Below are 19,301 nucleotides of genomic sequence, written 5' to 3' on the forward strand. Positions count from 1 at the left end.
CTACAAAGAATTGCGTATAAACGTTTTAAAAGTCAAATATTTCTTTTCTAAAACATGGTGACATGTAAAGAAAGCACAAGTGTAAATTAAAAATTTATAACACCCCCGACAAGTGAAGGTTACAGTAACTGGAAAAGAGCTGATAACTTTCAAACGGCTAAACCGATTTTCTTAGATTATAGCTAAAACACTCTCGATCAAGCCACCTTTCAAACGAAAAAAACTAAATAAAAATCTGTTTATTAGTTTAGGAGCTACGATGTCACAGACAGATACACAGATACACACGTCAAACTTATAACACCCCTCTTTTTTTTTGGGTCGGGGGTTAAAAACATGGTAACATGTAAAGAAAGCAAAATAGACGAGGTAGGTAATGGCAGAAGAAACTGTGATGGTAATAATTTAACGTCAGCTTAGCTACAAGCTTGCTACAAGGATTCCAAACGCCCCATATTTCTAAAAACTTTGTCTTCAATTGTATGCCACAATTACGTAGCATTGTTAATATGTAGATAGAGAATATAAAATTAATGACTCTCAGGATACGCTGGTTTCGATCCAAAATTTATAAATAATACCAAAAAAATATTACAATAAGGAAATACCTTTATTTATTAAAGTAAATAACAACAATAGGAATAACAAGATGAAACTAGATATTTAAGTATAACACAATTTGGTACAAGCCTTTAAACTAAGCAGACTAGCTTTTACACATCTAAAAAGATAAGACGTTTACACAAAGTTATACATATTTATATAAAAAAATTTAATGGAAAAAATACAACTTTTTTAACAGTTATACTAAAAAATATAATAACAATCAGTACAAATCAGGCACTTAACTAAAAATAAGCCTGAACGCAATAGGTTGTTAATACGAACATTTTAATTATTTCATCAACTTGAATAGTAATCCCACATGATTGGGATTATGGACATAAAAATGTAAATAACAAGATTCATAAAAAGTGGTATAAAAGTGAAGTGGCATACCATAATTCAAAATCAAGTTATACCTAACATATAAAAAGATCTAGTAATTTAGAAAATCCATCTTTGAGAACTAGTAGGATTGTTTTTTGGGCTTACCATATAATTTGAGCAAAAAAAAATCATCTTTTCTACATTAAAAGAATAATAAAAATGTTCATATAAACTTAACAGATCAAATGACATAGACAAAGAAACTTTAACAGCGGGGTGATTGGCTAACTCAGTGATCAACACTGAATTATTATAGCCACCGACATTTATTTTTAATCCATTTAAGATTATCTGCGACAAATTACTTTAATATCGCTCAGTGAAGCAGCAATGTGTAACCAATTTATGTCAAATAAACTTGGTGCATATCATTTACATCCATATTCACAAAAGTTACTAGGAGGTCTCATAGTGCGCTCGAACGCACATTGTAGGTTCCACCAATCAGATGACTGTGTCATTTCAATTTACAATGATCTGATTGGTGGAACCTACACTATGCGTTCCAGCACACTAAGACCTCATACTAATGATTGTGAATACGGCCGTTAGTTAGTGAATCACCCCGCAGATGATCTAAAGTCTAAACCTTCATCGGGTTAGTGATGGTAACCCGCCTCACTTGACACAGCTTGAGCAGGTGCGGCATGGTAGGCTTCTTGTTGATAACCATTGAGCTGGTAGTTCTGACCCTGTTGGTGTTGGTCGTGATAGGAACCTGGAAATAAGGAGAAACAGATTTAAGTAAGTTACATCTCAGAAACTTTATAAATAAATCTTCATCTTTTCTCACGACTTTTCTGATATAGTAGCCTGAGATGTGTCCCCCGTTGCAATTTGCAACTGAATCTAGGATAAATTTTGTAATTCACCAATCAAGCAAGGAAGGCAAGCGGGTGGGTAAGGAAGATGGAAGGGCTTCTCCACCAGGTTCCTAATACCATTTTGACGTAGCCAGTTCATGGAACTGAAAATTATTCTACGCTGTTTTCACCGATTTGTGATCTCCATTCCAGATCTCGTCTTAGTTCTGCGAGAGATAGGATGTGCCTCCGTCACATCAACTTGCTAATTTTCTGGTTGCTTACTTTAGTAAGCAGGAAACTTACCATCATCAAGGATTCCTGCAGCCTCATCCCTAGCATTTTGCTCCAATGCCTTCAGGATGGCTTCAGGGATGGGGGGAGGTGTGGGAAGATGCGCTCCTGATGCCCTGAAGCCGTGCTCGTCAGCGATGTAGTTCACTGTGTAGACGTGGCCATCGTCACCCGTGTAGGAGTATCCACCTTCTGCTTGCGTGCCCTTGTTGACAGTGCCAACTTCTTGGGCTTTGATTCCTGGAAAATTATTTAAAAAAAATAGCTAAAATCGTTAACTAAAATCTAAATACTTTAAGGATGAAAAAACTATAATCTCAGAAAGATAAGCATTAAATTTATGGCATCATAATCGTTGACAATAATCTTTAACTTCGGTTAACTACAGAAGTTATGGGAACATATTAAGACATATAATAGTATATGACATTATGTTATAGAGAGAACCGATAAAATCAACAAAAACATAAAAAAAATATTTAAATTTAATTTATCAACTTTTCAGGTTAGGTCCATAGTTATACAAAGTAATACAAAGGGACCTTAGGCAAAATCTTTTTGTCTCAGTCAGCAAAAAATTTGTCCTAATTTACACTCAAACCAAAAAATGTTAAACTCACCATTTTCAGTCTCATAAGCATATTGGTAGTTGTGTCCATCATTTTCAGAATGGTATGCCAAGATCTGCGCATACGCATCCTTGGATTGTCTGCCCTGATAGGCTAAACCACCACCTTCATGGCCTGAGTACCCTTGCGATTGGCCATCGAAGGCGCTTGGCACTTCCAGCTCGGCATTTGATTGGTAGGCATCTGCTGCTTGGGCGTAGTGTTCGGCTTGTGGTTGGCTGAATATTTGACCCGCTGACGCAGCAGCTATGATGGCGGCGAATGATGATATCTGAAAATAAATTATATCTATACTTAATACCTATTTGATTCAATTAATTAAATACATAAGCCAGCCGCAATGTGCCGTTCCAATCGGATGTAAAATAAATTAAAAAAATAACTAATCCGAGAAACCCCCTGCTATTATGTGGTTTATAGAAACAGATCACAACCTCCGCAAAGAGAAATATTATTAGTATGACTATTATGTATTCTGTGACATTAGCTGTAGGTTAGTGAAAAAATTATTTTATAGTACATAGAAACTTCATAATATTGGATCAGTTTCACTTTGTTTTAACATACTAATGATATACATATACACTAAATGTGACAAAAGCTCATGAACAATTTAAAACAGTAGGTATTAATAGCAGGAACGGGTTTTTGAATTCACGAGTCTGGTTATTACGGCGAAAAAGGCTCTGCCAATTGAGATAAAGCCTATATTACATTTTTTTACTACAGTAAATATTCTTTAATTATTCGTTTGTTTTTGAAATAGAAAAATTCCCGCTGGACACCCTTTAGATAGATAAAAACTTTATTGCACACAAAACGTGAAATAATCCACACAAAAGGAAGAAACATAAAAAAAACTAAAAACAATTGTATGCAAAGGTGGCCTTATAGCTCAGAGCAATCTCCACCAGGTAATTGAGCTACAGTTCTCCTACTTTTTCTTGTACTTTTTACTTTCCTTTTTTAAGGAAACACACACACACAAACACACGATTTACACAGACACAGAATAAATAGAAAGTCCAATTTCAAGAAAACGCAAAGTAGGTTCACAGACAGTTGCTTACAAGTGTAAATTAAAAATTTATAACACCCCCGTTAAGTGAAGGTTACAATACCTAACTAGAAAAGAGTTGATAACTTTCAAACGGCTAAACCGTTTTTTTGGATCATAGCTAAGAACACTCTCGATCAAGCCACCTTTCAAACAAAAAAAACTAAATTAAAATTTGTTCATTAGTTTAGGAGCTACGATGCCACAGACAGATACACAGATATACAGATACACAGATACACACGTCAAACTTATTTAACACCCCTCTTTTTGGGTCAGGGGTTAATAAACTAAAACAGTTGTTTTATAGGGTTTTTTTTGGAAATAGGGACGTACCAATTTCATTTTGGACTATTATTTCACTAAATGGATGAGACTCGAATGCGTATCACAAATTTCTCCGTCGGTTTATATACTAAAAAGTTTCTATATACGCACGTTCTTATTAAGTCACACTTATTTGCAGTTAGACCAGAAACAGTGCGAAGCTAGGCACATATTTTAACAATTTAAGTACTCATTACTGTAGAAAATTATGTAGGGTTATTTTTCATTATAAGTGAATAAAAAATTATAAACACATTCAAAATATTATTAACTAGAGGATGCCCGCGACTTTGTCCGCGTGGATTTAGGTTTTTAAAGATCCCGTGGGAACTCTTTGAATTTCCGGGGAAAAAAGTAGCCTATGTCCGTCCCCGCGATATAAGCTAAACCTGTACTAAATTTCGTCAGAATCGGTTAACTGTTGGAGCGTGAAAAGGTAGCAGACAGACAGACAGACAGACACACTTTCGCATTTATAATATTAGTATGGATTAAAACTAAAAGAAAAGTAAAAATTTGTATTGTCACAATAATAATTATTATTATTCTTATTCCGCACTCGGCCAGCGTGGTGGACTACATCCTATAAACCCTCCTCATTCTGAGAGGAGGCCCGTGTTAAGTAATGGATTGATTAGAATGATCAATAGAAATTAACTTAAGTCTATATTAGCAGTGGTCAGACAGCAAGAAGCTGGTTAAGTAACTTAAGTAACGAGATGCATCCGGTGAATGAACATGTGGAGCAAATTTCGGACAGAGCTGTGTAACTACTAGAGAGGTTACTATTTCGCGATAAACAAACCTCAAAAGTATGCCATTATTAAAAAAATTGAAATGAAATTATTAATCCACAAACTAAGTATATGATTAAATTTATTCAACACATTTATGTATAAATAAAATTCTTAAAATGTGTCTGTCTGTCCACTTCGTTTTCACGGTCCATTTTTTTTTATTTACATATTATGTTTTAAGCTTTCGTACTCGGGGGGTGCCAACGGGATCCTACCTGTTAGGTACCTACTGCCTCCACTGCGCGCCCGTCCATCTGTCCATCTGTCCAACAGCCGTCTCATGAACCGTAACTAGCAGATAATTAAAATTTTCAGTGTGCATTTCTATTGCCACTATAACAACAAATAATAAAAAACCAAAATGGCGAATTTAAAAATGGCCGCTATGCAAATAAAAAAATTAATAAAGTACACATAGTGTAGTATGGTATACACGATGGTATGGAACCCTTCGTGTGCGATGCAAGACTCGCACTTGACCGACTTTTTCATACTCCCTGTCCTATCTATAAGTCTCAAGACTATACCTTGACCACTTATTAGGTGTGTTATAAATATTATTATGTATTAAATCAAACTGGTCTAATCTTATGGAACTCTAAGGTAATCTTCACTTGCGATTTCATAATGACGTCGATATTCGTACTGTATAATAATTAGAACAACCGACTTCGATACTAGGTACTAGGTATTAAAAAAAGCGGTTGGTAAGTATTACCAACCGTTTTTTGACATTATTTTTTACTAGAGGATGCCCGCGACTTCGTCCGCGTGGACTTGGAGGTTTCTAAAGATCCCATGGGAACTCTTTAATTTTCCGGGATAAAAAGTAGCCTTTGTCCGTCCCCGGGACATAAGCTGACCCTGTACCAAATTTCGTCAGAATCGGTTAAACTGTTGGACCGTGAAGAGGTAGCAGACAGACAGACCCACTTTCGCATTTATAATATTAGTATGGATTAATTAATAAAAAAAAATTGATTTTCATTTAATTAATTTAAATTAATCTAAATTAAATTAATTTTTATTAATTATTAAAACCAGTTCTATATTATTGGTTGGTTGGTTGGCCTCTAGATACTACCCATATTATATCAAAGTATATATGTTTGTTGGTTTGTCCTACAATCACGTCGCAAATGACGTAATTTTTTGCATGGGTTCTTATCATTTCTTATCATAAATTCTTACGGTATAAACTATAATAATTATTATCCATCAAGATTATCTAAAAATAATTGCATTATACACGCGACAATTTTGTAAGTACCTGTAATAAATTCGACACAATATAAAAATGCCTGCATTGATCTATTGTCTTGCGAAACAGACAAACAAACAATGCCTTAATCTCATCAGACTATACAATACAGGGAGGTTACGCATAGTTTGCCTGCTGATGTACAAAATACCAGGAATTTTACACATTACGACTGGTGTACGATACGACTTATCGAAGATGGCTGTAGTATAGATAGCGGTCCGAATTCTCACTCGGGATGATATTATAAGGGATTCTAACGATATCCCATAAATCCAAATCTGTTAAGGGATACAGAAGTAATGGTGGAAGAAAAAATCTTATTAGTAGGTGCATGAGCCCTGACGACATTAAACTCCTTTTTTTGTTTAGTCGAGTAATAAAATACGAAGTCAAGACTTTTTTATCCAATCAACCCATCGCCGGCTCACTACTGAACACGGTTCTCTTCTCAGAATGCTAGGCCATAGTCTACCGCGCTGCACTGGTCAAGTGCGATTTGAGAAGGAAATACGGGGGGGTTTTATTATTCAGTTACAAGTTAGCCCTTGACTGCAAACTCGCCTGGTGGTAAGTGATGATGCAGTCTAAGATGAAAGCGGGCTAGCCTGGAAAGGGTATGGCAGTTTTTATTAAACCCATACCCGTTTGGTTTCTACCAGAACGCTAAATCTTTCGGCGGCACAGCTTTGCTCTTAGGGTGGTAACTAGCCACGGCCGAACCACCACCCGCCAGACGAGAGATTTGAAATTAAAAAATTCCGAACCTCTGCCACGAATCAAACCCGGAACCTCTCACTAATAAAACCAAAGCGCTTACCACTGGGCCAAGAAGGTCATCAAATGGTAAAATAGAAAGGGGAAAATAGTAATTATATTTTATTCATATTGTTCAAGTTAATAAACGTTTCAGGCAATTTGCTCTGTTATATTTATAAGGCGTTCGGTATCTCTACATAATCCGAATTCCACATAGGCGAAGCAATATTACAACAATTGTAAATTAAAAATTTATAACACCCCTGACAAGTGAAGGTTACAGTAACTAGAAAAGAGCTGATAACTTTCAAACGGCTGAACCGATTTTCTTGGATTATAGCTAAGAACACTCTCGATCAAGCCTTTTCAAACAAAAAAAAAACTAAATTAAAATCGATTCATTAGTTTAGGAGCTACGATGCCACAGACAGATACACAGATACACAGACACACAGATACACACCTCAAACTTATAACACCCCTCTTTTTGGGTCGGGGGTTAAAAACTTGAAAACACAATACCTACTTTACTTATTAGCATAATCTAAACCTAGCCTAAATTAACACAATAAGCTGTATACAACACTCTTTTAGAACAATGGAGTTGTTAATAAGTGTAACATGGCACAGTAATTTTAACTCGTTTTATATTGAGCGAAACGATTGTTGAGCGCCTTCTTTGTCGCAAAGAGGCAGCGCAGAGGCAGCGCTGCAGCCGCGCTGCTTTGTATATTATCCATACTACTTTTTATCCCGGAAAATCAAAGAGTTCCCACGAGATTCCTAAAGACCCATCCACTTAACCGATTTGTAAAGGTACCGAAGTAGCTTGCGTCCCTGTAATCGAAATATGCAACTTTTTATCCCGGAAAATCAAACAGTTCCCACGGGATCTATAAAACTCTAAATCCACGCGGACGAAGTAGCGGGCATCCTCTAGTAGGTACATAAATACTACTCCAACTTTGGTTAAGAAGGGCTCACCCGAAAAAGCTTGCACGCGTACAAGTCCGAAAATAGAAAGCTTTACATAAAAGCGTAAAAAACAAACAAGGTACCTAGGTAGGTACCTGTTTATTTCCATAGCCTAAAACTACCCTAAATTAATTAGCTGTATCAAACACTTACAGAACAATGAGTTGTATGGAAGTGTAACATGGCGCAGTAATTTGTAACTCGTTTATAAATTGCGCGAAACGATTGATATCGCTAATTATACACACGCTGTCGGAAATATGCCTCTTATTGTGATGGAATAGGCTTGATTTCGTACAATAGCTGGAGGTCGCACGGCCTATCCAATGGGTTATTTTTGAATTGCCTGTCTGTCTGTATTTTGGGAAATCTTCCCGAAAAAAGTAATCAGGTAACCTTTACGTCACAAGTGACCAATTCTTCCGTCATCTTTTTCCATATCCGTTTCATGTTACGTTCAATAACTGTTTTAGATGAACTTAGATAATATGACAAACATTCATCCAAATTATAAACGCGAAAGTGTGTCTGCCTGTCTGTCTGCTACCTTTTCACGGCCCAACAGTTTAACCGATTCTGACGAAAGGTACAGAGTTAGCTTATATGGTGGGGACGGACGGAGCTAATTAATACTTTTTTTATTTTTTTTTTTAAAATTGGGTTTCGTCTTTCCAGAAATTCAAAGCAGAGTTGGAACTTAAGACATTATAACACCCCTCTCCCTTAAAAGTTAAAAATGGTACCTACTTGTAATTCATAATAATCTCTTTATTACGTAAACATTATTCTGGTCTCTGTACAATAACTAACTGCCTACTCGAAATTCAATGGTACGGGACAGATGAGTTCTAAAAGGGTAGTTGAAGGCTAGGATACTGTCTTACACTAGGATGGAGTTAGTAGCATAAAGAAAAGAGAAGTTTACATATTAGAATAACGAGAAGTAGGTAATAAAAGTTTGCAGTAACTAAGAAAAAGTTAAAAATGTTTCTCGTATTTGATAATCACTTTATTGCGTATCAGGGGGCACGGCAGTGCCCCCGCCAAGACGAGCCAAACGGCGGCCGGGGCGCTACGTAGTACCTTTTTCTCGAAGTGTTTCGCCGTATTTTCGACCCGTCATAACTTCGGTCTGGATGACGCTAGAAAGCTGAAATTTTCAGTATAAGGTGTCCTCAGCAAATTTACCAAATATACTAAGTATCAAATATCTAGCTTTTATGGTTACAGATTTATTGATACCTAAAATACGCCGTTTTCGTCCCTCACTGATGATCATCACAATTCATAGTCTGTAATTCTAGGGTACTTCCAGAAGTCCTAGAAGGCTGAAATTTGGTATGTAGACTAGAAATTGCATACAAACTACAGGAAAATTAAGAAATTGGCAATGCCCCCCCTCTACGCCTCTTATGAGTAAAGCAAATCTGTAAATTCTGTCGCTAGAATTCTGATATTTTCAGGATAAGATGTCCTTGGCAGATTGATTAAACTCATTGAGTATCAATTGTCTAGCTTTTATAGTTTCAGATTTATTGACAGTCAAAACTTCTAGTCTGTAATTCTAGGGTACTTCCCGAAGTCCTAGAAGGCTGAAATTTGGTATGTAGACTAGAAATTGCATACAAACTACAGGAAAATTAAGAAATTGGCAATGCCCCCCCTCTACGCCTCTTATGAGTAAAGCAAATCTGTAAATTCTGTCGCTAGAATTCTGATATTTTCAGGATAAGATGTCCTTGGCAAATTGATTAAACTCATTGAGTATCAATTGTCTAGCTTTTACAGTTTCAGATTTATTGACAGTCAAAACTTCTAGTCTGTAATTCTAGGGTACTTCCCGAAGTCCTAGAAGGCTGAAATTTGGTATGTAGACTAGAAATTGCATACAAACTACAGGAAAATTAAGAAATTGGCAATGCCCCCCCTCTACGACTCTTATGAGTAAAGCAAATCTGTAAATTCTGTCGCTAGAATGCTGATATTTTCAGGATAAGATGTCCTTGGCAAATTGATTAAACTCATTGAGTATCAATTGTCTAGCTTTTATAGTTTCAGATTTATTGACAGTCAAAACTTCTAGTCTGTAATTCTAGGGTACTTCCCGAAGTCCTAGATGGCTGAAATTTGGTATGTAGACTAGAAATTGCATACAAACTACAGGAAAATTAAGAAATTGGCAATGCCCCCCCTCTACGACTCTTATGGGAAAAGCAAATCTGTAAATTCTGTCGGTAGAATGCTGATATTTTCAGGATAAGATGTCCTTGGCAAATTGATTAAACGCATTGAGTATCAATTGTCTAGCTTTTATAGTTTCAGATTTATTGACAGTCAAAACTTCTAGTCTGTAATTCTAGGGTACTTCCCGAAGTCCTAGAAGGCTGAAATTTGGTGTGTAGACTAGAAATTACATACAAACTACAGGAAAATTAAGAAATTGGCAATGCCCCCCCTCTACGCCTCTTATGAGTAAAGCAAATCTGTAAATTCTGTCGCTAGAATGCTGATATTTTCAGGAGAAGATGTCTTTGGCAGATTGTTTAAACGCATTGAGTATCAATTGTCTAGCTTTTATAGTTTCAGATTTATTGACAGTCAAAACTTCTAGTCTGTAATTCTAGGGTAATTCCCGAAGTCCTAGAAGGCTGAAATTTGGTGTGTAGACTAGAAATTGCATACAAACTACAGAAAAATTGAGAAATTGGAATTTTCCCCCCTCTACGCCTCTTATGAGAAAAGCAAATCTGTAAATTCTGTCGCTAGAATGCTGATATTTTCAGGATAAGATGTCCTTGGCAAATTGATTAAACGCATTGAGTATCAATTGTCTAGCTATTATAGTTTCAGATTTATTGACAGTCTAAACTTCTAGTCTGTAATTCTAGGGTACTTCCCGAAGTCCTAGAAGACTGAAATTTGGCATTAAGTACAAATTTCAAGAATTATGAACAACAGATAAATTAAGAAATCGGGTCCCCCTTCATCCCCTCGTATATGAGATGCATATCTGTAAAATTTGTTGCTCGAATACTAAAGTTTACATGATAAGATGTCCGTGGCAGATTTATCAAACGTACCAAGTATCTGTGTTTCCTGAAGTCCTAAAAGACTGAAATTTGGTATATCTGCTTCAAAATTGAGTTGCAAGATTCCACCCGAACAAATATACTTACATACGAGTACATTGCAAGTTGAATAAAAGCTTTTAAAAAAAGAGGTAACGATAGAGAGTGGGCCATGAAAATGATGTACCTACAAGAAATAGATCCAAAAAAAATTTAGGGCACCTGCCAAAAAGAAATGAAATCCCACCAAAAACATTTCATGTAAAAAGTTAGCCAAGACTCACAACTTCATAATGTTTTCACTGTTAAAAAGTTATGAGATCTCTAGTAGAGCCAAGCCCCTAGCTGATCTTAGATTTGTGCTGGCCATGGGACCTATCCCAAGTCCAAAGTAATATAGCTCTTAAATGTTCTTGACTATATCACATTTATAACAATAAATAACAAATCACTCTACTTACAAGCTCTGATTCTACAAACCCTATATCTTGGTAAAAAAAGTACGGCTTGGCCGTTTAATGTTCGTAAAACTATTACATGACATAACATATTAAACGTTAAAAGTTATTAAACGGCCAAACCGTACTTTTTTTACCAAGATATAGGGTTTGTAGAATCAGAGCTTGTAAGTAGAGTGATTTGTTATTTATTGTTATAAATGTGATATAGTCAAGAACATTTAAGAGCTATATTACTTTGGACTTGGGATAGGTCCCATGGCCAGCACAAATCTAAGATCAGCTAGGGGCTTGGCTCTACTAGAGATCTCATAACTTTTTAACAGTGAAAACATTACGAAGTTGTGAGTCTTGGCTAACTTTTTACATGAAATGTTTTTGGTGGGATACATTGTTCTGTACAATACTTAGTACTTGCATTTGATAAATTAATCACTTCATTACCTAGATATTGGACTATACAAGACTTAGGAGAAAGCAGTAAAGTAGAAGAAGAAGTAAAATATAAGTTTGCAGTGAGTAAGAAAAAGTCCAAAATGGTACTTGTGTTTGATAATCACTTTATTGCGTAAACATTGCACTGTACAATACTTAGTACTTGCATTTGATAAATTAATCACTTCATTACGTAGATATTGGACTATACAAGACTTAGAAGAAAGCAGACGTAGAAGAAGAAGTAATAAAAGTTTCCAGTAAGTAAGAAAAAGTCCAAAATGGTACTTGTGTTTGATAATCACTTTATTGCGTAAACATTGCACTGTACAATACTTAGAACTAATTCGATGGCACGAGCAGATGCAGTCGTCTAGAAGACGTTGAGCTGTCTGAAGGTTGGATATACAGCCTTAGAGTAAGATAAATGATAGGGCTAGTAGCAAAAAGAAAAGAGGAGTTATAACGATAAGAAGAAGTAAAATAAAAGTTTGCAGTGAGTAAGAAAAAGTCCAAAATGGTACTTGTGTTTGATAATCACTTTATTGCGTAAACATTGCACTGTACAATACTTAGAACTAATTCGATGGCACGAGCAGATACAGTCGTCTAGAAGCCGTAGGGCTGTCTGAAGGTTGGGGCGATGTACTGCTGAGGGGTAGTGTACTGCCGAGGGGTAGTGTACTGCCGGGCGGCGAATACTCCTGAGTCGTATTTACCGTCGCGGTAACTACCTGCGAAATGAAAAGAAACGAGAGTTAAAATTTATATCGTCATCTACGAGTATGTAGTTCCGATCTATGTTTAAGATTTCAAGTCATCGGTAACTTAGTTAAAATCTAGTGCACTATTTGTACTAAACAGACAAGCAGGCCGACAAGAAATCGGTTACGCACTCATCCGGTCGGTTTTTAACCCCCGACCCAAGAAGAGGGGTGTTATAAGTTTGACGTGTGTATCTGTGTATCTGTGTGTCTGTGTATCTGTGTATCTGTGTATCTGTCTGTGGCACCGTAGTGCCTAAACTAATGAACCAATTTTAATTTAGTTTTTTTTGTTTGAAAGGTGGCTTGATCGAGAGTGTTCTTAGCTATAATCCAAGAAAATCGGTTCAGCCGTTTGAAAGTTATCAGCTCTTTTCTAGTTACTGTAACCTTCACTTGTCGGGGGTGTTATAAATTTTTAATTTACACTTGTTTAAATCTCGGACCGAACTCTGATATTGATTACGCACTAATCCGATCTCTGATTGAAATCCTAGCTGTTCAGTGGGCATCTTTGACATATCTACTCGTACGTCATACGTCCGATTTGAATCCGAGGCACATTCGAGAGAAGAATGTCGGAGAGAACTCGGATGACGGAAGTCGGAGCTAGTGCGTACCTAAGCTGCCATACAAATAGGTCTATGACTACTTCGGAAGTAACGTATTTTCACGGATTCAGATCGGATGCAGTGCATAATCGCCCACGTGCAAGACCGTGGCGTGTGGACATCCCTACAAGAGACCTTTGTCCAGCAGTGGGCGTCCATCGGTTGACGATTATGATGATGAAGACCATGAGATTTAATGGTTTAACGTTAAAACGCGATAAACCAGCTATGGTACTACTACAAGTACCTAACTACATCAATATATTAGCTATCAAGCATCTACCTACCTATCTAAATTCTACAATTCGTGATTCAAGTGTTAATGCTATTAAGCCTTAAGCTATTACATTCTACAAGTAGCATATAATTCTCATTTCATATAATTCCGGTGCATCTTGACGGCTTGATAGGCCGTGTCGTCTCTAGTCACGATCATTGCAGTCGTGAGGATTTTGACGAACCTCGAAATATCATAACACTTAGAGGTCTTATCCTGAGGCGGGATCTACCTACTGATGTCAGAACTATCTTATGTAACCTGAGGACGTACACCACTTATTGGTGGGATGTGTTCGGAACGAGGCGGAGGGATGGGAGAGGTATTTACAGGATTTCCCGTGCTTCGCCAGATTGGCGGCTGTAACGGCGCCCTATCCCAACCTTTTTTTTTTTTTAGAATAGATTTTTATTCAAATAAACTTTTACAAGTGCTTTTGAATCGTCAAATAATTGAAAGAAGATCATACGAAAGTAGGAAAGTAATTTAATAAATGTAGATACCTTACGGAGTGACATGTTCTATAAGGAAAAACTAGCTTATGCTCGCGACTTCATCCGCGTGGTCTACACGAATTTCAACCCCCTATTTTACTGCCGTAGGGGTTGAATTTTCAAATTTGCTTTCTTAGCAGATGTCTACGTCATAATAGCTATCTGCATGCACCGATCCGTCTAGTTACTAGTAGTTTGAGCTGTGCGTTGATACATCAGTCAGTCAGTCAATCAGTCAGTCAGCCAGTCGGTCAGTCAGTCAGTCAGTTTTTCCTTTCATATAATATATAAAAGTACCTTTAGTGTTAATGCCCATATGGATTTAGATTTTATTATCACCCGTGAGAAATCTTTAATTTACCGGCATAAAAAGTAGCCTATATCAATCTGCACATTTTTATCTTATTCATGCAAAAAAATCGGCAAACAGTTCCTCCGTTGCGATGTAAAAGTGTTTTTGTTTGTTGGTTTGTCCTTCAATTACTTCGCAAGGGTCAAGGATCGACGTGATGTTTTGCATGGGTAAGACCTGGGGGTTGTCCCGAAAAATAATATAGTTCTCACGGGATTAAAAAAATCCACGCGGACGAAGTCACGGTCATCGACTAGTAGGTACCCAATAAAAGCTCTGTTTAATATTTTAAATGTATATAAATCTTCCCATTTATTATGTAACGACAATCTACTAATTAGAGTTATCATAAAAGTCAAGCGAAATCATTGAAGCAATCCATAAAGAAGATTGATGATTTTAATGATGGTCCTGCCTTAATAGGTGATGGCTATAATCACGGACTTGGAGAAGCTAGATGCCGCATTTTCATTAATTTAAATTAGTATGAAATACCAACCGTGCCTATTTTTAGGGTTTCATACCTCAAAAGGAAAAACAGAACCCTTCTAGGATCACTTGGTTGTCTGTCCGTCTGTCGGTCTATCCGTCTGTTCATCTATCCCTCTGTCCATCTATCCGTCTGTCCCTCTATCTCTCTGTCCATCTGTCCGTCTGTCGGTAAGGTAGGTAGCAAGCACAAGTAAAGGCAAAAAACCGTAAACCGTGAATTTTGAAAAAGTTTTCAGGAAAAAGTAATTTACTAATTCACATAAAGAGTAGGTTTAACTTGTACGATGCTACGGAACCCTTCGTATTTTTTAGGATTCCGTAGTAAATAAAGAACCCTTATAGTAACGCCATGTCCGTCTGTCTGTTCGCGGCTTAGTTCACACTAGGTAACAGGTAGGTTCCTCGAGACCTCGATTAAAAAAATTCAACAGTATTTGGACCCCATTTAAAATTACTTGCCGACCCTTGGTCTAGACCAATAGATCTAAGCCGTATCCACTTTAATAAGCCAGTTTCGTTTTTTCCATATTTATGTACCTACATCGCACATTGATTATAGACATTTTTTTCTGCCTACATGATTGCTACACTCTTATTTGCATTGAATCTTCAATTTACTGCCGACGATTCGTCTTTGTAATCTTCTCCTAACACAGCTCTCTATAATCTAGTATCACCAAATAAGGCTATACAAGGTCGCCCTGTAATTTGTCAGACAGATGAGTTATTATTTGAATAAAATTACGGATCTAGTTCAGATAGCCCAGTACGTAGGTGCCTAATACTAATTACCTCAATATACCTTGCATATAACTAATGCAAAGAGGACAAGGAGGCATCTAGTAGAGTCCGACTCGAAGGGTTCCGTGCTTCGAAAAGAAATAACGTCTTTCCATTTTTATAGTAGCTTAACCATAAAAAGTTTTTTTTTTTTGATGGTTTTGAGAGTGAATGAGTGTATTTGGAGGTTTTATCGATTTTATCAAAATTTAATTAGTAGTAAAACTGAAACCGACGATTTAACGCGTTCTCCTAGGTACGGAAGAAACGAAAAGGCCAAAATCGGATCTTTAAAGTGGTCACCCAACCAGTTACTGACCGAGTCAACGTTTCTTAATCAGCGTTATCGTTTGAAATGCTACACAACTAGGCACCTAGGCCATACATTCTTCAACAAAATAAGGCAATTGATACGTACAAAAGAGTTTTTTACTAAACCCAGGTTCCAGGTTAGTCCACTTCCATCGTAGACTGTATCATCACTTACCATTAGGTGAGATTGCAGTTATAGTTTAACTTGTATCTGAATTTAAAAAAGCGAACCTTGGCTAGTAGAACAGACTCTTACCATCATCAAAGATCCCAGCAGCTTCATCTCTGGCGTTTTCCGCGAGAGCCTTAGCGATGGCTTCAGGGATGGGAGGTGGGGTGGGTAGATGGGCACCCTGGGCCTGGAAGCCGTTGACGTCCGCGGTGTACCTCACGCTGTAGACCTGGCCATCGTCCCCCGTGTACGAGTAGCCACCAGCTGCTTGGATCCCGTTGGCTTCTCGGCCGGTTTCTTCAGCCTGGATGCCTGAAAATTAAAGATTGGCAATTTGCAATTCTACATCAGTAATAATACGCACAACATTATGAACCTCCTTCTTTTTAGAAGAAAGTTAGTAATGTCGACAAAAACTGGTCAAACGCGAGTTGGATTCGCATACGAACGGTTCCGTACCATCGTACAAGAAATAACACTTATAATTTTTTTGTGATTCACCCAAATTCACGGTTTTTGGATTTTCCAACATTGATACCTGCGAAATTTCATAATTCTAGGTCATCGGGAAGTACCCCATAGGATTTGCAATAATGTTCTCCCGACCGAATTTGGGCCCCGGCTATAATTCACGATATAATAGGTAGCCAACTAACTGCGCGGGAGATACAGTGCACAAAAGAGGGCGCTAACACAGGTGCACTCTCTATCCCCTCACTCTCACAGCCCGATGGGACGGCAAGCCACCATGACCGGAGACAGATCAGGCGCAGGATCAGCGGCTTTTGGATCCTCTCCGAAGCACAGGGCTAGTACCTAGCTACCTGCTGAGAATTTCTTCACAAAAAACCCAATACCTATTCTCGGCCCGAACTGGAAATCGAACCCAAGACCTCACCATCCACAGGCGAAAATGCTAACCATTAGACCGACAATATACAACGTCACGATCGCAATCACCTCTGATTGGTTGTTGTCCGCTCACTATTGGCTACAATGCATTGTTGCAACAAGAATACCATAAATTCGGCCAATCACAACGATTGCGATTGTAAATGATTGATGCAGTCTTCCTGCAATCGAGCAGCAGGTTAAGCATATTAACGGTCAAAGTTTGAAACTCACCATTTTCAGTGTCATAAGCCCAGTGGTATCCCAGTTCGTTCTGATCAGACACTGATCTCAAGACGGCAGCATTCCTTTCCAAGGCAGCACGAGCTCGCTCCGGGTAATAGGTCCTAGCGTATTGGGGTGGTACCACAGGTGCGACGTAGCCGGGCAAGACGGCCGCGGCGCACGCGCTTACTAAGGCTGCTAGGATTATCTGGAAAACAAAAAGCTGGGGTAATCACCCTTCATCATCGTCATCATAATCACTCCATCACTGGCTCACTACAGAGCACGAGTTTTAGTATAAGAAGGGTTTGAGTATAGTCCACCGCGCTGGCCAAGTGCGGTTCGGCAGACTTCACACATCTTCGAGAATAGTATAAAGAATTCTCAGGCATGCAGGTTTCCTCACGATGTTTTCCTTCACCGTTGCAACGAGTCATATTTAATTTCTTAAAGTGCACATAACTCAGAAAAGTTAAAGGTGCGTGTCTGGAATCGAACCCCTGACCTCCAGAATAGCAGGTGGACATCCTGACCACTAGGCTATCACAGTTGTCACCCTTAATTAGCTAAACCTAATAACTAACCGATTTAGGTTCTGGTACTTCCAGAAACCTATTAGGGGTTGGATTGAATACTAACTATCATTCTCCTTCCAATTTATCCTGCTTCCATCTTAGACTGCCCTTATCACTAATTGAAACCGCAGTCGAGGGCTAACTTGTCAGCTAGACATACAGCAAGGGCTGAAGAACTAGGCTAGGTAAGGCTGAAATCTGTAGACTGTACTTTGACTTTGCTGAGATTTACGACAGGGTTAGACAAGACAGATTTATGTGAAAGCCCTGAAATGGTAACAAAGCAACAGATGGACAGACTTTCCGTTTCACACAACTATTAGTATATGGATTATATTTTATTTGTACTAATTTGGAACCTTTTGGAAAATTTCACAAGCTAAGTAATTTCGTCGCATCCAATAGCCAGGGTGCTACACAATAATTATGTTATAGGTCCCAAGAAGGTCCATAGAAATCACACGTATTTTCGCCTCTTAAAATAATATTCCAATCACGAATTCAAGTAAAATGAGATCCACTATAATTACAAAACACTTCACGAGGAGTCCTTTCGAAATTAATATAATTAGGTCGATTGACGTACCAGTTTCATGTTGCTTCTTCAAGTACTGGTGGTGGAATGATGCATCTTGACTCCAGGTCGGCTTATATACTGCTGCCATCAATGCTGGCAATGTCAAGGTTGAGATGTAGGATCTTTGTGAGATGAGAGTTAGGATTGGAGCACACCGACACAACTTACACATTTCACGCATCGTACTTCGTAAAAGCTCGATTTTAGCTTAGGAACTTAACCAATGTTTTAAAGGGGTAAAAGTTAGTTTGTGAGTTTATTTATAGGGGTAATCACCGGTACTAATGATTCGATTCTGAAAATTATTTCACTGATATAAATCCCCAGTGCTTTTTTTTTTTTTTTGTTGACGCTGGGGAATGCATTTACGCATCCCCCCCGGAGGGAGGGTATGTGGGACTCGCCGGCCGAGAGGCGACCGGAATACCCACTAAACCCCAGCGGCGCTAAATCCCCAGTGCTATAAAGCTATAAATTATGTCAAGCGGATGAAGTCGCGGACCAAAGTTAGTTTTTTTTGGTAATTTTTGAGGTCATTTATTGCGGCGTCAAAATTTGATTTTAGATATAAAGTATATTTTTTTTTGTAAATTTCATAACCTATTTTAGTAACATATAATAATATTTTGCGACAATTTTTTGCTATTCGATTTATTTTACCACAAGATCCAGTCAATGCGATATTCTAGTCAAGAATTCCGTCTTCATAAAGTTAGTCGAAGATCAATAAAAATACTTCAAAATAATAACAGAAAACAACACCCAGTAGTTTTTGTACTGCCATTAGCTTAGTGTAACACAAGCCTAACTTGCAGAGCTACTAAAAATGTATGCGCCAATTTTAGTTCATACCATTCAAAAAACTCCGCTTGATCAAAACAAATTGTATATTATTAGCATAAAAGTTTAGTTCATCAATTGTTTAA

At 37.7% G+C, this 19,301-nt stretch overlaps 1 protein-coding gene across 1 annotated transcript; it reads right to left on the bottom strand.

The window, feature by feature from the left end:
• Window positions 1-1,589: 1,589 nt before the first annotated feature.
• LOC123875827 lies at window positions 1,590-18,446 on the bottom strand. The gene is made up of 7 exons (XM_045921874.1): window positions 18,385-18,446; window positions 17,233-17,431; window positions 16,192-16,419; window positions 12,521-12,587; window positions 2,708-3,009; window positions 2,100-2,327; window positions 1,590-1,708 (listed from the first exon to the last, which is right to left on the bottom strand). The coding sequence occupies exons 1-7, from the start codon at window positions 18,391-18,393 to the stop codon at window positions 1,590-1,592; spliced, it is 1,152 nt and encodes a 383-aa protein (XP_045777830.1). The 5' UTR covers window positions 18,394-18,446.
• Between the last annotated feature and the right edge of the window lie 855 nt (window positions 18,447-19,301).

Source organism: Maniola jurtina, chromosome 20 (assembly GCF_905333055.1).
Source record: "Maniola jurtina chromosome 20, ilManJurt1.1, whole genome shotgun sequence".
NCBI lineage: Eukaryota > Metazoa > Arthropoda > Insecta > Lepidoptera > Nymphalidae > Maniola > Maniola jurtina.

Coding starts and splice junctions, on each gene's coding strand:
- LOC123875827 (XM_045921874.1), bottom strand. Junction 12,588..16,191: donor TGCTGGGATCTTTGATGATG/GTAAGAGTCTGT, acceptor TTCATTTCGCAG/GTAGTTACCGCGACGGTAAA. Junction 1,709..2,099: donor TGCAGGAATCCTTGATGATG/GTAAGTTTCCTG, acceptor CCTTATTTCCAG/GTTCCTATCACGACCAACAC.